Source organism: Dama dama, chromosome 7 (genome assembly GCF_033118175.1).
Source record: "Dama dama isolate Ldn47 chromosome 7, ASM3311817v1, whole genome shotgun sequence".
NCBI classification, from domain to species: Eukaryota; Metazoa; Chordata; class Mammalia; order Artiodactyla; family Cervidae; genus Dama; species Dama dama.
The window spans coordinates 20,630,347-20,643,576 of record NC_083687.1 but is presented as its reverse complement, the minus strand read 5'-3'; the positions used below and the strand labels follow the sequence as shown (position 1 = coordinate 20,643,576).

Genomic DNA, 13,230 nt, shown 5'->3' with positions numbered 1-13,230 from the left:
GAGGGGAGACAGAAGCAGCACACATAGAGAAGTGCATGGACCATAATACCAGCCAGAAGAGCATGTACGATTTAGAAGAGAGGAATCGATGTGACCTGAGATCTTGAGGGAACACTTGCTAAAGGAGGTGATAGATCTTGTTGGCAAACTTGGTAGAGGAAGATGCTGAAAGGAAAGGAGCTAAGTTGCCTTGGAGATGGGAGAGGGGATGTCCAGCACAGTCATGAGGCAGGGGCAGGGAATAGCTGAACATGACAGATGTGATGAAGGGTGACCTCTGTGCCTAGGTCTTTTCTCTTTGTTTTTATTTAATTGTACCCAGGTGGGTTGGGAGAGTTAAAATATTTGGAAGGCAGAACCCTGTTGTGGTCCTCCAGGCCCAAACTGATGAGCATTGCAGTGGGCAGTTAAAAGCAGAGGACTCCACCAGATGTTTTGCGGGAAACATGCTTAACTCTTGGGAAGGGAATCCAGTAAATTACAAACTGACCCAGCAAGCAGAGCCAGCACTCACCTGGGCACCAGGTTGCCTTTGCAGTGATCCAGATAAAGCCCCATAACCTTTATGGACCTCAGCTTTCTTATTTACAGTGAGTTGGGGATGTATGTGGTTTCTGAGATTCTTCAGGATGCCATGGTGTTTATTGATCTTTGAGTATCCTTCTGCTGTGGACCACAGCAAACATGAACACCGTCAACATTCCACAGTTCATGTGTTGTCATGTTGCTGGATGCTGCTGCAATTGCTCTGTATGTAGTTTTCAAGTTTCGGCAACTAATTCCTGTTTAACATAAGGTATTTGGTAGGTTACTGTTGGCATTTAGCGTTTTTCACCCAGAAAGGACTTTGCAGTTCACCTGTAAGACTTCTAAGTGTCATCAAAATAAGATTTTTTTTTTAATTCAAGGTAGAAGTGAAAGCAGATAAGCTTTTCTCTTGGTTTAAATGTTATGTTCTGTGATTCTGTGTTGCTGAAGAAAGTCATGTGTCTTGAGAAGCCGCCAAGAGGTATGCCAGTGCATAGCTTCTGTAACCTTTACGTATGCTTCAGTGAAAGCATGAGAGAATTTAAATGAAACTGCATGCTACAGAAGGAATCCAGCCTCATACCTCAAACTGAAACATGCAGGGGCAAATGGTGATTGTCATTGCTGTCATTGAAAGTGTGTTTCAAAGATGCAAGCAATTTCACGTCAACCCAAGTAAAAACTTTTCACTGAAACTTGGCATTAACAAATATATACTGAGAGTCTGTTGTGTTCAGATACTGAACAAATTATACTACATACTACATTGTAGGGATATTTGCTCCCCTGTTTTCATTCAAGTAGGACCCAGAAAGTAAATTCACCTGCCTTGCACTTCTGCCCTCTGTTTTACAATAACCAGAAAGACCAGTAAGCTTGATAATGAGGAAAATGACTGTTAGCATGACTATTCTCTTTTACCTTTTTAAAAAGTGATTTCATTTAGATTTTAAAACATTGTTGGGCATTTGAAGATTTTAGAAGTAATTCTTTCAAGGTAATAATCCTTTCAAATGTATGCCTCTACTTGGTAATGCTTTGCTATGTTGTAGTTCTAGTAAGGTTCAATTTCAGAAAAGCCTCTGAGTATGAAGCATATTGTTATGAATGTTCGGGAGCATTGCTGATTGCTAGAGAAAGGGAGGAGTGGGTAGAAGAGCCAGATTAAGCGGAAGACAAACTGGACTTGTAGATAAAAAATGCAGACTTGACCTGACATTCATATGAGAGTCTTGAGATCAGGAGAACGTGTGTCATTTGAGGATGTTCAGGATGAAAAAACGCTGTGATTAGTCTGCTATGATTATTTAGTGATAACACCTCAGAGTAGGTCATTCCGGACCCACCCAAGACTTACCTCTCACTTTGCCTCTTTATTAACATTATGCTTTAATTTGTTTTAATTGTCCACATCCCAGTGTGCTCAGCTGTAAAATGGAGCTATGAAAACTGTTTATCCTATTTTTGTGGCATCTTTGTCTGGTTTTGGAATTAGGGTGATGGTGGCCTCATAGAATGAGTTTGGAAGTTTACCTTCTTCTGCAATTTTCTGGAAGAGTTTGAGTAAGATAGGTGTTAGCTCTTCTCTAAATTTTTGGTAGAATTCAGCTGTGAAGCCATCTGGTCCTGGGCTTTTGTTTGCTGGAAGATTTCTGATTATAGTTTCGATTTCCTTGCTTGTGATGGCTCTGTTAAGATCTTCTATTTCTTCCTGGTTCAATTTTGGAAAGTTATACTTTTCTAAGAATTTGTCCATTTCTTCCAAGTTGTCCATTTTATTGGCATAGAGCTGCTGGTAGTAGTCTCTTATGATCCTTTGTATTTCAGTGTTGTCTGTTGTGATCTCTCCATTTTCATTTCTAATTTTGTTAATTTGGTTCTTCTCTCTTTGTTTCTTAATGAGTCTTGCTAATGGTTTGTCAATTTTGTTTATTTTTTCAAAAAACCAGCTTTTAGCTTTGTTGATTTTTGCTGTGGTCTCTTTAGTTTCTTTTGCATTTATTTCTGCCCTAATTTTTAAGATTTCTTTCCTTCTACTAACCCTGGGGTTCTTCATTTCTTCCTTCTCTAATTGCTTTAGGTGTAGAGTTAGGTTATTTATTTGACTTTTTTCTTGTTTCTTTATCCTAAAGGTTATTCTGCTGCTCTGTGTAAAGAGCAGGCATTGGTTTTTTTTTTTTTTTTTTGATCATGTTACTTATTAGCCTTATGATTTTTCCCCTGTTGCATCTTTTTCCAGAGATTTCTTAAAGTTCCAGGAATAGAAAAGGGATTGCCAATGTGCACTTTAGTGTGGATTAGAGAGAGTGCTCTGAAGAGAAGCAGAAAGGAAAGTACAATTAAGATAACTCAGAAAACAAGAGCCAGCCTTAGTTCATTGTTGGCCAACATATTGTTTTTTATGGGTCTTTGGCTTCAAAAAAAATTGCCTACTCTTTCTGAAATTTGTACAGTTGGATCACAGATATTACAGTTCCTGATTTTAGATCAGCCAGCAAGGATTTATATGCGTTTCTTTTGCCTCAGTTCACCCGTCCATCGGCCCAGTTGTTCAGCCAGCCAGCAAATGTTTACTGAGGCCCAGGTGAGTCCAAGCTAAGCAGTGGCCAACACTGAGATCAAAGAAGCAACGAATACGTAGTCCATGAAGGTTAGGTATCTTCTGATTTTCCCAGTTTTTAAGGTGATAGTGTCAGATTAGGAGATAGTATAATCAGATGCTAAATCATTTGGATGCTTTCATGAGGTCAGATTTGTCCCCGTTTTTTGGTTATTTGAAACAATTCCTTGAGAAGTGAGACAAAGAAAAAATTAGCATGAGGGGCGAATCGAAATCATCTTCATCCTCAGCTCCCAGTAAACGTCTCTAATTTCCTGTTGATCACTCTTGACCATGCTGTGAAAAGCATGAATGCCGGTGTCCCGTCACATGTATTCCGAGGATGTTAGTAGGAGTGCTTCCCAACCCCTTCCATGTTGTGAGGCACGTAGAAAGTGATGACATTTTTATGCTGCACCAACGTAAGTGCAGATTTCCTTGGTGGCTCCACGGTAAAGAAGCTGCCTATAATGCAGATGTGCGTTCCCTCCCTGGGTTGGGAAGATCCCTTGGAGAAGGAAGCAGCCAATCCCTCCAGGATTTTTGCCTGGAGAATCCCACGGTCAGAGGAGCCTGGCGGGCTACCGTCCATGGGGTCACAAAGAGTCGGACACAGCCAAGTGACTATGGTGGTGGTTTAGCCGGTCAGGGCCTGATAATTTCATTTTTTTAAGAACAGTTTGGGCATGTTAGTGACAGTGACACCATGATACATTTTAATAAGATAATGTACGGAGGATCCCAAAGAAAAATATTGGATTAAACACTACTATAGGTTTGAGGCAACTCTTTATAATAAAAAAAAAATAGGCTTCTTCAAGGAATTGAGAGTCCTGGACTTTAATTCTCACTTGATCACCTTTGGCAAATCATTTCTTTCTGAACCCCAATTTCCATATCTTTGAAATGAGAGAACTTTCTTAACCTTTTGGCTAAGATCAAGTATAAAATGAGGGCGATTGAACAAGATGAATTTTAAGCTGCTCTCTAGCTCTGATAGGCCATGATTTTGTACTGCCTGTAAATCTTTGCTGTTGAGTCAACTGCTTCGCTTTGAGTGTTTGCTGTATGCTAAGCACTTGGTGAGTAATTTCTGTACATGGTCTAGTAGCTTCATGGGCTCCCAATCAAAAGTTTCTGCATTGATGCTAAAGGAATTGTTAATAAAATACACCAACTGTCTAAACTGTCTAGGCCTGCCTGTATGCAGGTGACAGGTCTTGAATGTTCAACTTCTGGAAGAAAAGTTAATATTAAAAATCTCGTTAGGAGCTTTTTATGTAGTTGTCTGAGTCCTTTCTGTCTAGTGTATGTTTAGTGGGTAAGGCTGTCTAACTGGAGGGTAACAGAGGAGACCCGGAGAACACATGAATAATCAAGGACTGGGGGCATTATGGTAGTTTGCCCACAAGGTAGCCCAATTATGGTAGCATTTGTTTATTCCACAAGGGATTTATTCTCATTTACCACATGTCAGATATTTTCTGGGAGCTATAAATTCAAACCTCAGAGGTTCCTGCTATAGGCAGACACAGACAAACAGTCAGATGTACATACCGACTTGCATACATAATATATACATACATTAAAGATACCAGTCTCAGAGGGAGGGTTTTTTGTAATAAACACATTAGTAACTAATTTGAAATGTTCAAAGCACATAAATTATCTTTTCCTTGCTTCCCATTTTCCATTAGTGAATGTTTATTGAGTCATGTGTCAGATATATTAAAAAGGACAAAACTAAATCGTGTCAAAAAAGTACTTCTGAGTACATAAAAATTCAGTAATATGCCCTTCAGGAAACATGTTTCAGATTCATGCTCACCAGGATACATGTACACATATATGCACAGGTGTGAGTGTAATGTTTACTTGTAAGTGTCCGAAAAGAATACTTGAACCTAGAGGATAAATAGAGAAACCTGGGTTTGTGTCAGCACATATATGTGTTCGTGAGTATGTGTCAAGGTGATTAGGAAGGAAAGACGAGAAGGAAGGGAAAAAATAATCGGTGGTCTTAGAAGGAACCACAGTAGTCAGTAAATTTTGCCTTAACACCCTCCCTCCACACACCATCTTTGCTCTATGGCGCTGCAGCTAGTGAACCATTTTTCATCCCATTAACTGAGAGATCGTTGGGTTTAAGTTGTCCACCCACCCAAATGTAACAAAATGCAAAAAAGAATAATTTCAGTTCCTAAAAAATATAAAAATATCCACAGACATTAGAAGTGGTACTTAATGTACTCTACCAATTGTGATAAAGAAAACTTGCTAAAAGTCCTTCCAAAGCAGAAAAAAATTTTTTTTAAATCTCAGGGAATTTTTTTCCTTTACTGGCCAGAAACTCATTCCAAGAAGTACCAGCCTGTCTCATTTCAAAATGCTTCCTTTGCCAAGGAAGCGGAAGCGGTCATATTCTTTCCCACCAAACTATGGATGAATTATAATTAGCCTACCTCTGGTGGGATAGTGAAGCAGCAAACATCTGCTATACTGAACCCAAGAACCCACGAATGAAACTATACCAAACTGTGAATCATACCTGGACACAGATTAAAGGATTTGCATTGTGTTTACCTTTTTCTTGATTTTCTTTGCAATTTAAAATATGGATTTTTTAGCTCTGGCTCCATGTTCTATGGGGAAATATATGGGTTCCATTTGTTGACTCCTATGTTAATGTTGAAAAATCCCAGCTTTAAGGCAGATGGGCAGTAAAAGTTAATAACATTTTCTGTTTAATTTGTTATCACCTCACAGTTTTCTTTTTCTTTGAGAGGGTGGTACAGTTAAAGAAAATTCAGAAGTACACAGTCTAAGTCAGGTCCTTTAGTTTTTTTTTTCTTCCAGTATAGTAAAAGTAACAGAGGACTGGAAAATGGTTTTTTAAACTTTATTTATAAAACAAGCAAGCTTCAAAACTACTGTTACTTATCAAAATTTTGTGTATCATGGTGTTTAAGGTGGCACTAAAGTATTCACCTAAAGTAAGGAAAGGAAATAGAATTTATGCTCTTGAGTTTTAGCTGTGAAAACATATAATAGTCCACTTGATTTAAATTTGTGTGTATGTCTTTTTATTTTCATCTATCAGAGAGCAGAAAGACAAACTCGAGTTATGGATTCAGCTCAATATGCAGAATTCTGTGAAAGTCGACACTTAAGTTTCTGTAAGTAAGCATTTGACTTGGCTTCATTATATGTTTAAGAGATTATGTGTTACAGATACACTGAAGTACAGCACAATCTCTGTTCCTTAGAAATTGGTGAATTTAATACATATATGCATAGTTATAACTGTTATGAAACAGCCTCTGCATTGTAGGGGAACCCATAAAAGGTTTTAACCCACTCTGTTGTTTTGCAGTTATAAGTATTAAGAGGTTTTAAAGGGTGCTGGTAATACACTGAGAGCCATGTTAATTACTCACATTACTTTTAGTCCATTCTTCTTAATATTCCCATTTAAATTTCTTTTTCGGTTTCTTAGTCATGTTTGCACTAGTATTGCTGATTGCGCTTGACCCGTAGTGGGCTGTGGAAGTACAGTCATGACATTTAAAAGCCCCTAATGTTAATAAATATGAACTTGCCCTTCATGCGTGCATACTTGTATTACCACAATAGACTATGTCAACAGTCTCTTCTATCTTTGTCTATAACCTCCCGCTGTGGTGTGTGTTCCCTGTTAGCCAAGTTCATTAGTCCACACCTTGTACCTATGGTAAAATTAGTGCCATCCCACCCCTGCACACAGCTTAAGAGTACATAAGGGCTTGTGATAAACAGGGGGCTGGATTGTGTAGGAAAAACATCCTTATAGCAACAGTTCAGTGATGACTAAGACTTTCAGGGTGAAGGTCAAAGAGTAAGTGTGATGAAAAGTCCAGTTAAAAATATGACAAAGTAGCACATGACCCTTGTCTGAGAAATCATAGACACAATGGTGTCTTTAAACGACAAGCTATTATGTGGTCACAATAACAGCGTATTCAATTCGGAAAAAGAAAATGAGAGCTTCATTTATAGATCATAAAGTGCAAATAAATGACACATTTCAAACAGCACCCCATGTAAATGTCAGCAAAATATAGGAAAACATGTTTGGGAAGGTTTTTTTTTTCTCCTGACTAAATATACTTTGCAGTCTGACTAACAATTTGGCATCATACATCTGTGAAGCATTAAGTAAATGACACTTCAGATCATGGCAATTTCAGCAAATGAGAGGTTTTTGTATTGTAAATTTTAGGTTTAAAAATGGCATTCAAGTCTTTTATAAGTATAAATCTCCATTTTATAAAGTAACATTCAGTGCTATTGAACTATTTTTTTGAGTCATTCTTAATTTACTTAAAGAAACAAGTGCTATTTCACACTAAAACATGTAGTGTCCTAATACCTCTTTTGTTTAAAAAATCTGATTTTTCATAACTGAGTTTTTTGGTTCATAACTTAATAATAAACTGCAGTAGGTAAAAAATTAATATTTTCCATTTCTATAGTATAAAGAGTATAGTATAAAGAGTATCTTATGCTTAATTTTTTTTCTTTAAAGAAGAGGGATTTGGGCATTGAAAAATATTTCTTCATATAGTGCCCATAGTACTTCATCATGAAACCTTAGTGGGAGAATCTGTTTTCTGTGCCAGAGTACTGTCTTTGGGAATGCTCAGTCCAAGGGGGTCAACAGTTCCAGATCTAGACTCTTCATGCCTTTGCTGATACATGACCAAGGTACAGGAATTGTGATCCAGCCATTTGTGTCTTTTTAAATATTTAATCATAGTACTCACTAACTGAGACTACTGGTGCATTTTAAAATGACCTGTCTATAACTTATAAAGGCTGAGGGTAAGCTTTAGAATTAAGACACTGATCCCATTCACCAGTATTTTGTTTTTATATTTATATAAGTCAGATTATCATTTCCCTTTAAAAGTCTTTTAAAATCTGATATTAATTCAAAAAGCTCTAATTTAGTTATAATTTGATAAACCTATTTCCAGTCCTTTCAACCCCATTGTTTCATGTGTGGTTTTTGTGAACAGATACCTAAATTTTCTTTTTAATCAATCTGAGAGTCTCTTTGTATTTTGATTGATGAGTTTAATTTATATGTATTTAATTACTTATACATTGGGGTTTATATATGCTATCTTATTTTGTGTTTTTAATTTGCTGTGCTTTTTTGTTTGGTTTTCCTCCTTTTATTTGGATTGATGGGCTTTTCTTGATTCCATTTTTCACAAACCAGTTCGTATATTACTTATTCTATTGCTATTATTTTAGTTGCTATCCTTAATTTTTCTAAAGCACATTCCTGGCCTAAAATTTCTTTAAGTTGGTAAGTACAGGCATACCTTGTTTTATTGATCTTTGCTTTATTGTGCTTCATAGAGAGTGTGTTGTTTTAACAAGTTGAATGTTTGTGGCAGCCCTGCCCTGTGTCAAGCAAGTCTATTGGTGCCATTTTTCAAACAAGATTATTTTTGATTAAGCTATGTACATTTTTTTAGACATAGTTATTTTACACTTAATAGACTATAGTATAGTTTAAACGTAGCTTTTTATATGCACTGGAAAACCAAAAATTTCATGTAATGTCCCTTATTGCAATGTATGATTTATTGTGGTGATCTGGAATCAAACCCACAGTATCTCCAAGGTATACTTGTATCTGAACTTTCCATCTCAGCCTAATTTTGTTTTCCCCAAGCCTCTGAAAGTACTTTAAAGCACTTCTTTTTGTCTTAAAAAACTGGCTTTATTTTGTCCTCATATTTAACTAATAGTTTAGTTAAGTAGGAAATTGTAGACTAATAGTTATTGGTTAAAACATGATTCCATTGTCTTTTTGCCTCTGTTGTTGGTTAGAAATCTGATGTCTACTTGTTTTATGGTTTCCCTGTGGGAGAAAAGGAAAGAAAGAAGATGTAGCTGCCAGGCCCTGCAGTACATGGGGAAATTAACAGGCTGGCAAGCAGCAGCTGATCACTCTCTCTCTCTTTAGTCACTCAGTCATGTCCGGCTCTTGCGACCCTGTAGACTGTGGCCTGCCAGGCTCCTCTTTCCATGGGATTCTCCAGGCAAGAATACTGCAGTGGGTTGCCATTTCCTTCTCCAGGGGATCTTCCTGACCCAGGAATCGAACCCAGGTCTCCTGCATTGCAGGCAGATTCTTTACCAACTGAACTATGACATCATCCCTATTTATAGCTGATCAATAAATAGGTATAAAAGGAAAGAAGGAAGGAACCCCTACTATAAAAGTTTCCAGGGAAGGGACTTCCCTGGCAGTCTAGTGGTTAAGACTTCACCTTCCAATGCAGAGGGTGTGGGTTTGATCCCTGGTCAGGGAGCTGAGATCCCTCATGCCTCATAGCCAAAAAAACAAAGCATAAAACAAAAGCAGTATTGTAACAAATTCACTAAAGAGTTTAAAAATGATCCACATCAAAAAAAAAAAAAAGAAAAAAATCTTAGGGAAAGAAAAAATTCCAGAGAAAACCATGCCCTCTTAGGAAGGCTATTTTTGATTCACCCAAATAACAGTGATTTTGCAGAGAGAGAAGTTGCAGAAGGCTTTCTTCAGAGTACAGTGAGCATCACAGAGGGCCATGAGGGAAGGGTCAGGACTGGAAAGGCTGGTGAAAAGGGATATGGCAGAAATAATGAAATCACATGGAGGGGTGAGAGGTGAGAATGGAATGAATTTTTCCCCAATCACTGACGAGAAAGACAATTTATGAGAATTAACTAACCTTACATTTCCATATGAAATTATTATGTAAAGTTTATTTCCAACACAGGCTAAAAACCACGGAGTATCAGAAAGAGGATGATCCTAGGAACTTTTGACCTTTGGTCAAGATTCTGAATAAATTGATAAATTTATTGATAATTAATATTACTATTATTGATCATCATTATTCTGAATAAGTTGATAAATTTCTAGGATTACCCTTAATCCTGATACAGTGAGAAGAGGGGTGAAGGAAAAGGAACTCATTGAATCTGACTGGAGGTATCTGTGCCTCGTGTGTTGGACCCACTTTTACCCTGGAAGGATCCATCTCTGAAACAGTCCTTCCCACGTGTCAGGGACAGAATTATCTAAGAATCTTCACCTGTTGCAGGAATAGGAGTAACTCAAGTGGTTTTGGAGAAGGAAATGGCACCCCACTCCAGTATTCTTGCCTGGAAAATCCCATGGACAGAGGAGCCTGGTGTGCTATGCAGTCCATGGGTTTGCAAGAGTCAGATACAACTTAGTGACTGAACCACCAAGTAGTCTTATGGGACGTCTGTGCATCTTTTTTGATGTATGGAGAAGTTTGGATCCTGTCCTTTTATTAAAAAACTAGCTATCATTTGTTCATTCATTCACTCACTCATTTCTTCTAGAAATATTTATGGTGAGTGCACTAATGCCAGGCACTATTCTGGGTGCTAGGATACCACAACACACCCAGGGTCCTCACCTCTGCCTTCTCAGTGCAGAAGAGCTAACGAGGAAGCTGCCCATTCTGTTGTGTAGGTGGACAGATCTGACCAAGAGCTCTCCTTTCCCTCACGTTTAAAATCAAGTGTTTAGAGCAAAGTCACGAAATACCTGTTTCCCTGTTCAGTTCAGTTCAGTCACTCAGTCATATCTGACTCTTTGAGACCCCCCCTAGCACGCTAGGCCTCCCTGTCCATCACCAACTCCCGGAGTTGACTCAAACTCATGTCCATTGAGTCAGTGATGCCATCCAACCATCCCATCCTCTGTCATCCCCTTCTCCTCCCACCTTCAATCTTTCCCAGCATCAGGGTCTTTTCCTTCACCATCATCCATCAGAGGGCAGACAGACTGAAAACTGCAATCACAGAAAACTAACCAATCTAATCACATGGACCACAGCCTTATCTAACTCAATGAAACTTTGAGCCATGCTGTGTAGGGCCACCCAAGACAGACAGGTCATGGTGGAGAGTTCTGACAAAATGTGGTCCACTGGAGAAGGGACCAGCAAGCCACTTCAGTATTCTTGCCTTGAGAATGCTATGAACAGTATGAAAAGGCAAAAAGATAGGACACCGAAAGATAAACTCCCCAGGTCGGTAGGTGCCCAGTATGCTCCTGGAGATCAGTGGAGAAATAACTCCAGAAAGAATGAAGAGATGGAACCAAAGCAAAACAACACCCAGCTGTGGATGTGACTGGTGACAGAAGCAAAGTCTGATGCTGTAAAGAGCAATACTGCACAGGAACCTGGAATGTTAGGTCCATGAATCAAGGCAGATTGGAAGTGGTCAAACAGGAGATGGCAAGAGTGGACGATGACATTTTAGGAATCTGCGTGCTGAAATGGACTGGAAAGGGTGAATTTAACTCAAATGACCATTATATCTACTACTGTGGGCAAGAATCCCTTAGAAGAAATGGAGTAGCCCTCATAGTCAACAAAAGAGTCTGAAATGCAGTACTTGGATGCAATCTCAAAAAGGAAAGAATGATCTCTGTTCATTTCTAAGGCAAACCATTCAATACCACAGTAATCCAAGTCTATGCCCCAACCAGTTTCCATGTTATTGTCTGTCAAAGGGAGAAATGAATAAGGTACATTTTATTGATCTTGCCAAATTGCTGCCTGTTAACTTCAGAAGTATTCCACAGATGTGAACCAAGTGTTTGTGAGCTATTGCAGCTTCCTAGTTAGATGGAATGTTACATGTCAGAGAGCCCTGGGAAGATTGGTTCCTTTAGGGAGATAGCTTTAAGGGGGATCACCGTTAACTTGGCCACAGCTGACAGCTTTGGATACATGCTTCAATAGCAGAACTTAATGTCTCCTGTGATTTATTTCACAGAAAACTCTCTGTATGTGGAATCCAGGAGGACTGTATCTATCAGGATCAAAACATCATGCTTGGAGTTACCATTACGTGTTTCACAGACTTGTGGGACCAGATTAATCAAAAGAATAACCAGTGGATTTTTTTTAAGATGATTACATTATAGATGTGATAAAATCTTCACTGTCAATCTTTTCCTCTAGATTACTAGTTAAGTTAGTAATATCTAATGAAGGCCCTATGTCACATTAGACTGCTTAGCACTATGGTGGTTTCAAGATACCCAACAGAAGATTCCTTGTGTTTTCTGTACTGTTAGGTATGCAGAGAGACGAGATGTGTGGTGTCGACCCACAAAACTTGTAATGTGGCTTGTGAAATGACGAGCAGACACAGAAGGATCTCTGATAAGTGTTCAGTAAATGATTGGAATGGGGAACGTGTGTCTGTGGCCCTGGGCAGGATTCATATGAATGAAGCCAAGTGATAGAAGAGTATCCCATGCAGGGGTCAATACAAAGAGGGTTAACTCAAGCCCAGGTGACATTTTAATTAGGGAATAATATAAAGGCAGGTTGGAATCACTCTGGGTGGTTTTGAGAATCACGCTTAAGAATTTGGACACGATTTTCATCAGGAAAATGTAACCACAGACTTAGATCAGGCCAGATATCAGTTTGTTCCGTTTAATTCTAAATTCACAAATTTGAGCCTACTCAAGAAAAAGACCTATTTTGAAAGGTAGTAAAAATACATTTCTGTGTGTTCCTTTTTTCTTCACAGGTTCTTTCTTGCAGGATTTTCTTTCCATAAGAATAAAGTTACATCAAGCAAGTGATTCTTCTCACTCTTGTTAGAACAGAATCTATGGTCAGTGATAACCTATTTTAACACACTGTAAGAAGTACTGAGCATTCAGTGGTTTAGCGTACTTTTAGGCAGCAGAGATATGAAAGATGCAAATGTGGAAAGGCATTCTTGGGACTAGAATATATCTAGACACTAATAAGATTTCAAAAAATTTTCATTTTATGCACATTGTTTTCAATAGATATATTTTTCACTTTGTGATGGTAATATGCAGTATTAAAACACTTTAAAAACTAAATATTCTCTACTTTTTTTTTTAATGACTAGCCAAAAAAGGGTCCAAATTTCGAGACTGGTTGGACTGCGGTAGTATGGAGATAAAGCCCAATGTTGTTGCTATGGAAATTTTAGCATATTTAGCGTATGAAACGGTGGCACAGGTAAGA

The 13,230-nt window shown here is 38.3% G+C and overlaps 1 protein-coding gene across 4 annotated transcripts in view; it reads left to right on the top strand.

Annotated features, from left to right (window-relative positions):
* Positions 1–13,230, top strand: part of SUPT3H (SPT3 homolog, SAGA and STAGA complex component) — a 375,450-nt gene that overhangs the window by 273,106 nt on the left and 89,114 nt on the right. For all 4 annotated transcript variants that reach the window (XM_061146853.1, XM_061146855.1, XM_061146854.1 and 1 more), the window contains 2 exons: positions 6,228–6,303; positions 13,112–13,224. In XM_061146853.1, the coding sequence (XP_061002836.1) occupies positions 6,228–6,303; positions 13,112–13,224 (189 nt within the window). The remainder of the gene's footprint in view (positions 1–6,227; positions 6,304–13,111; positions 13,225–13,230) is intronic.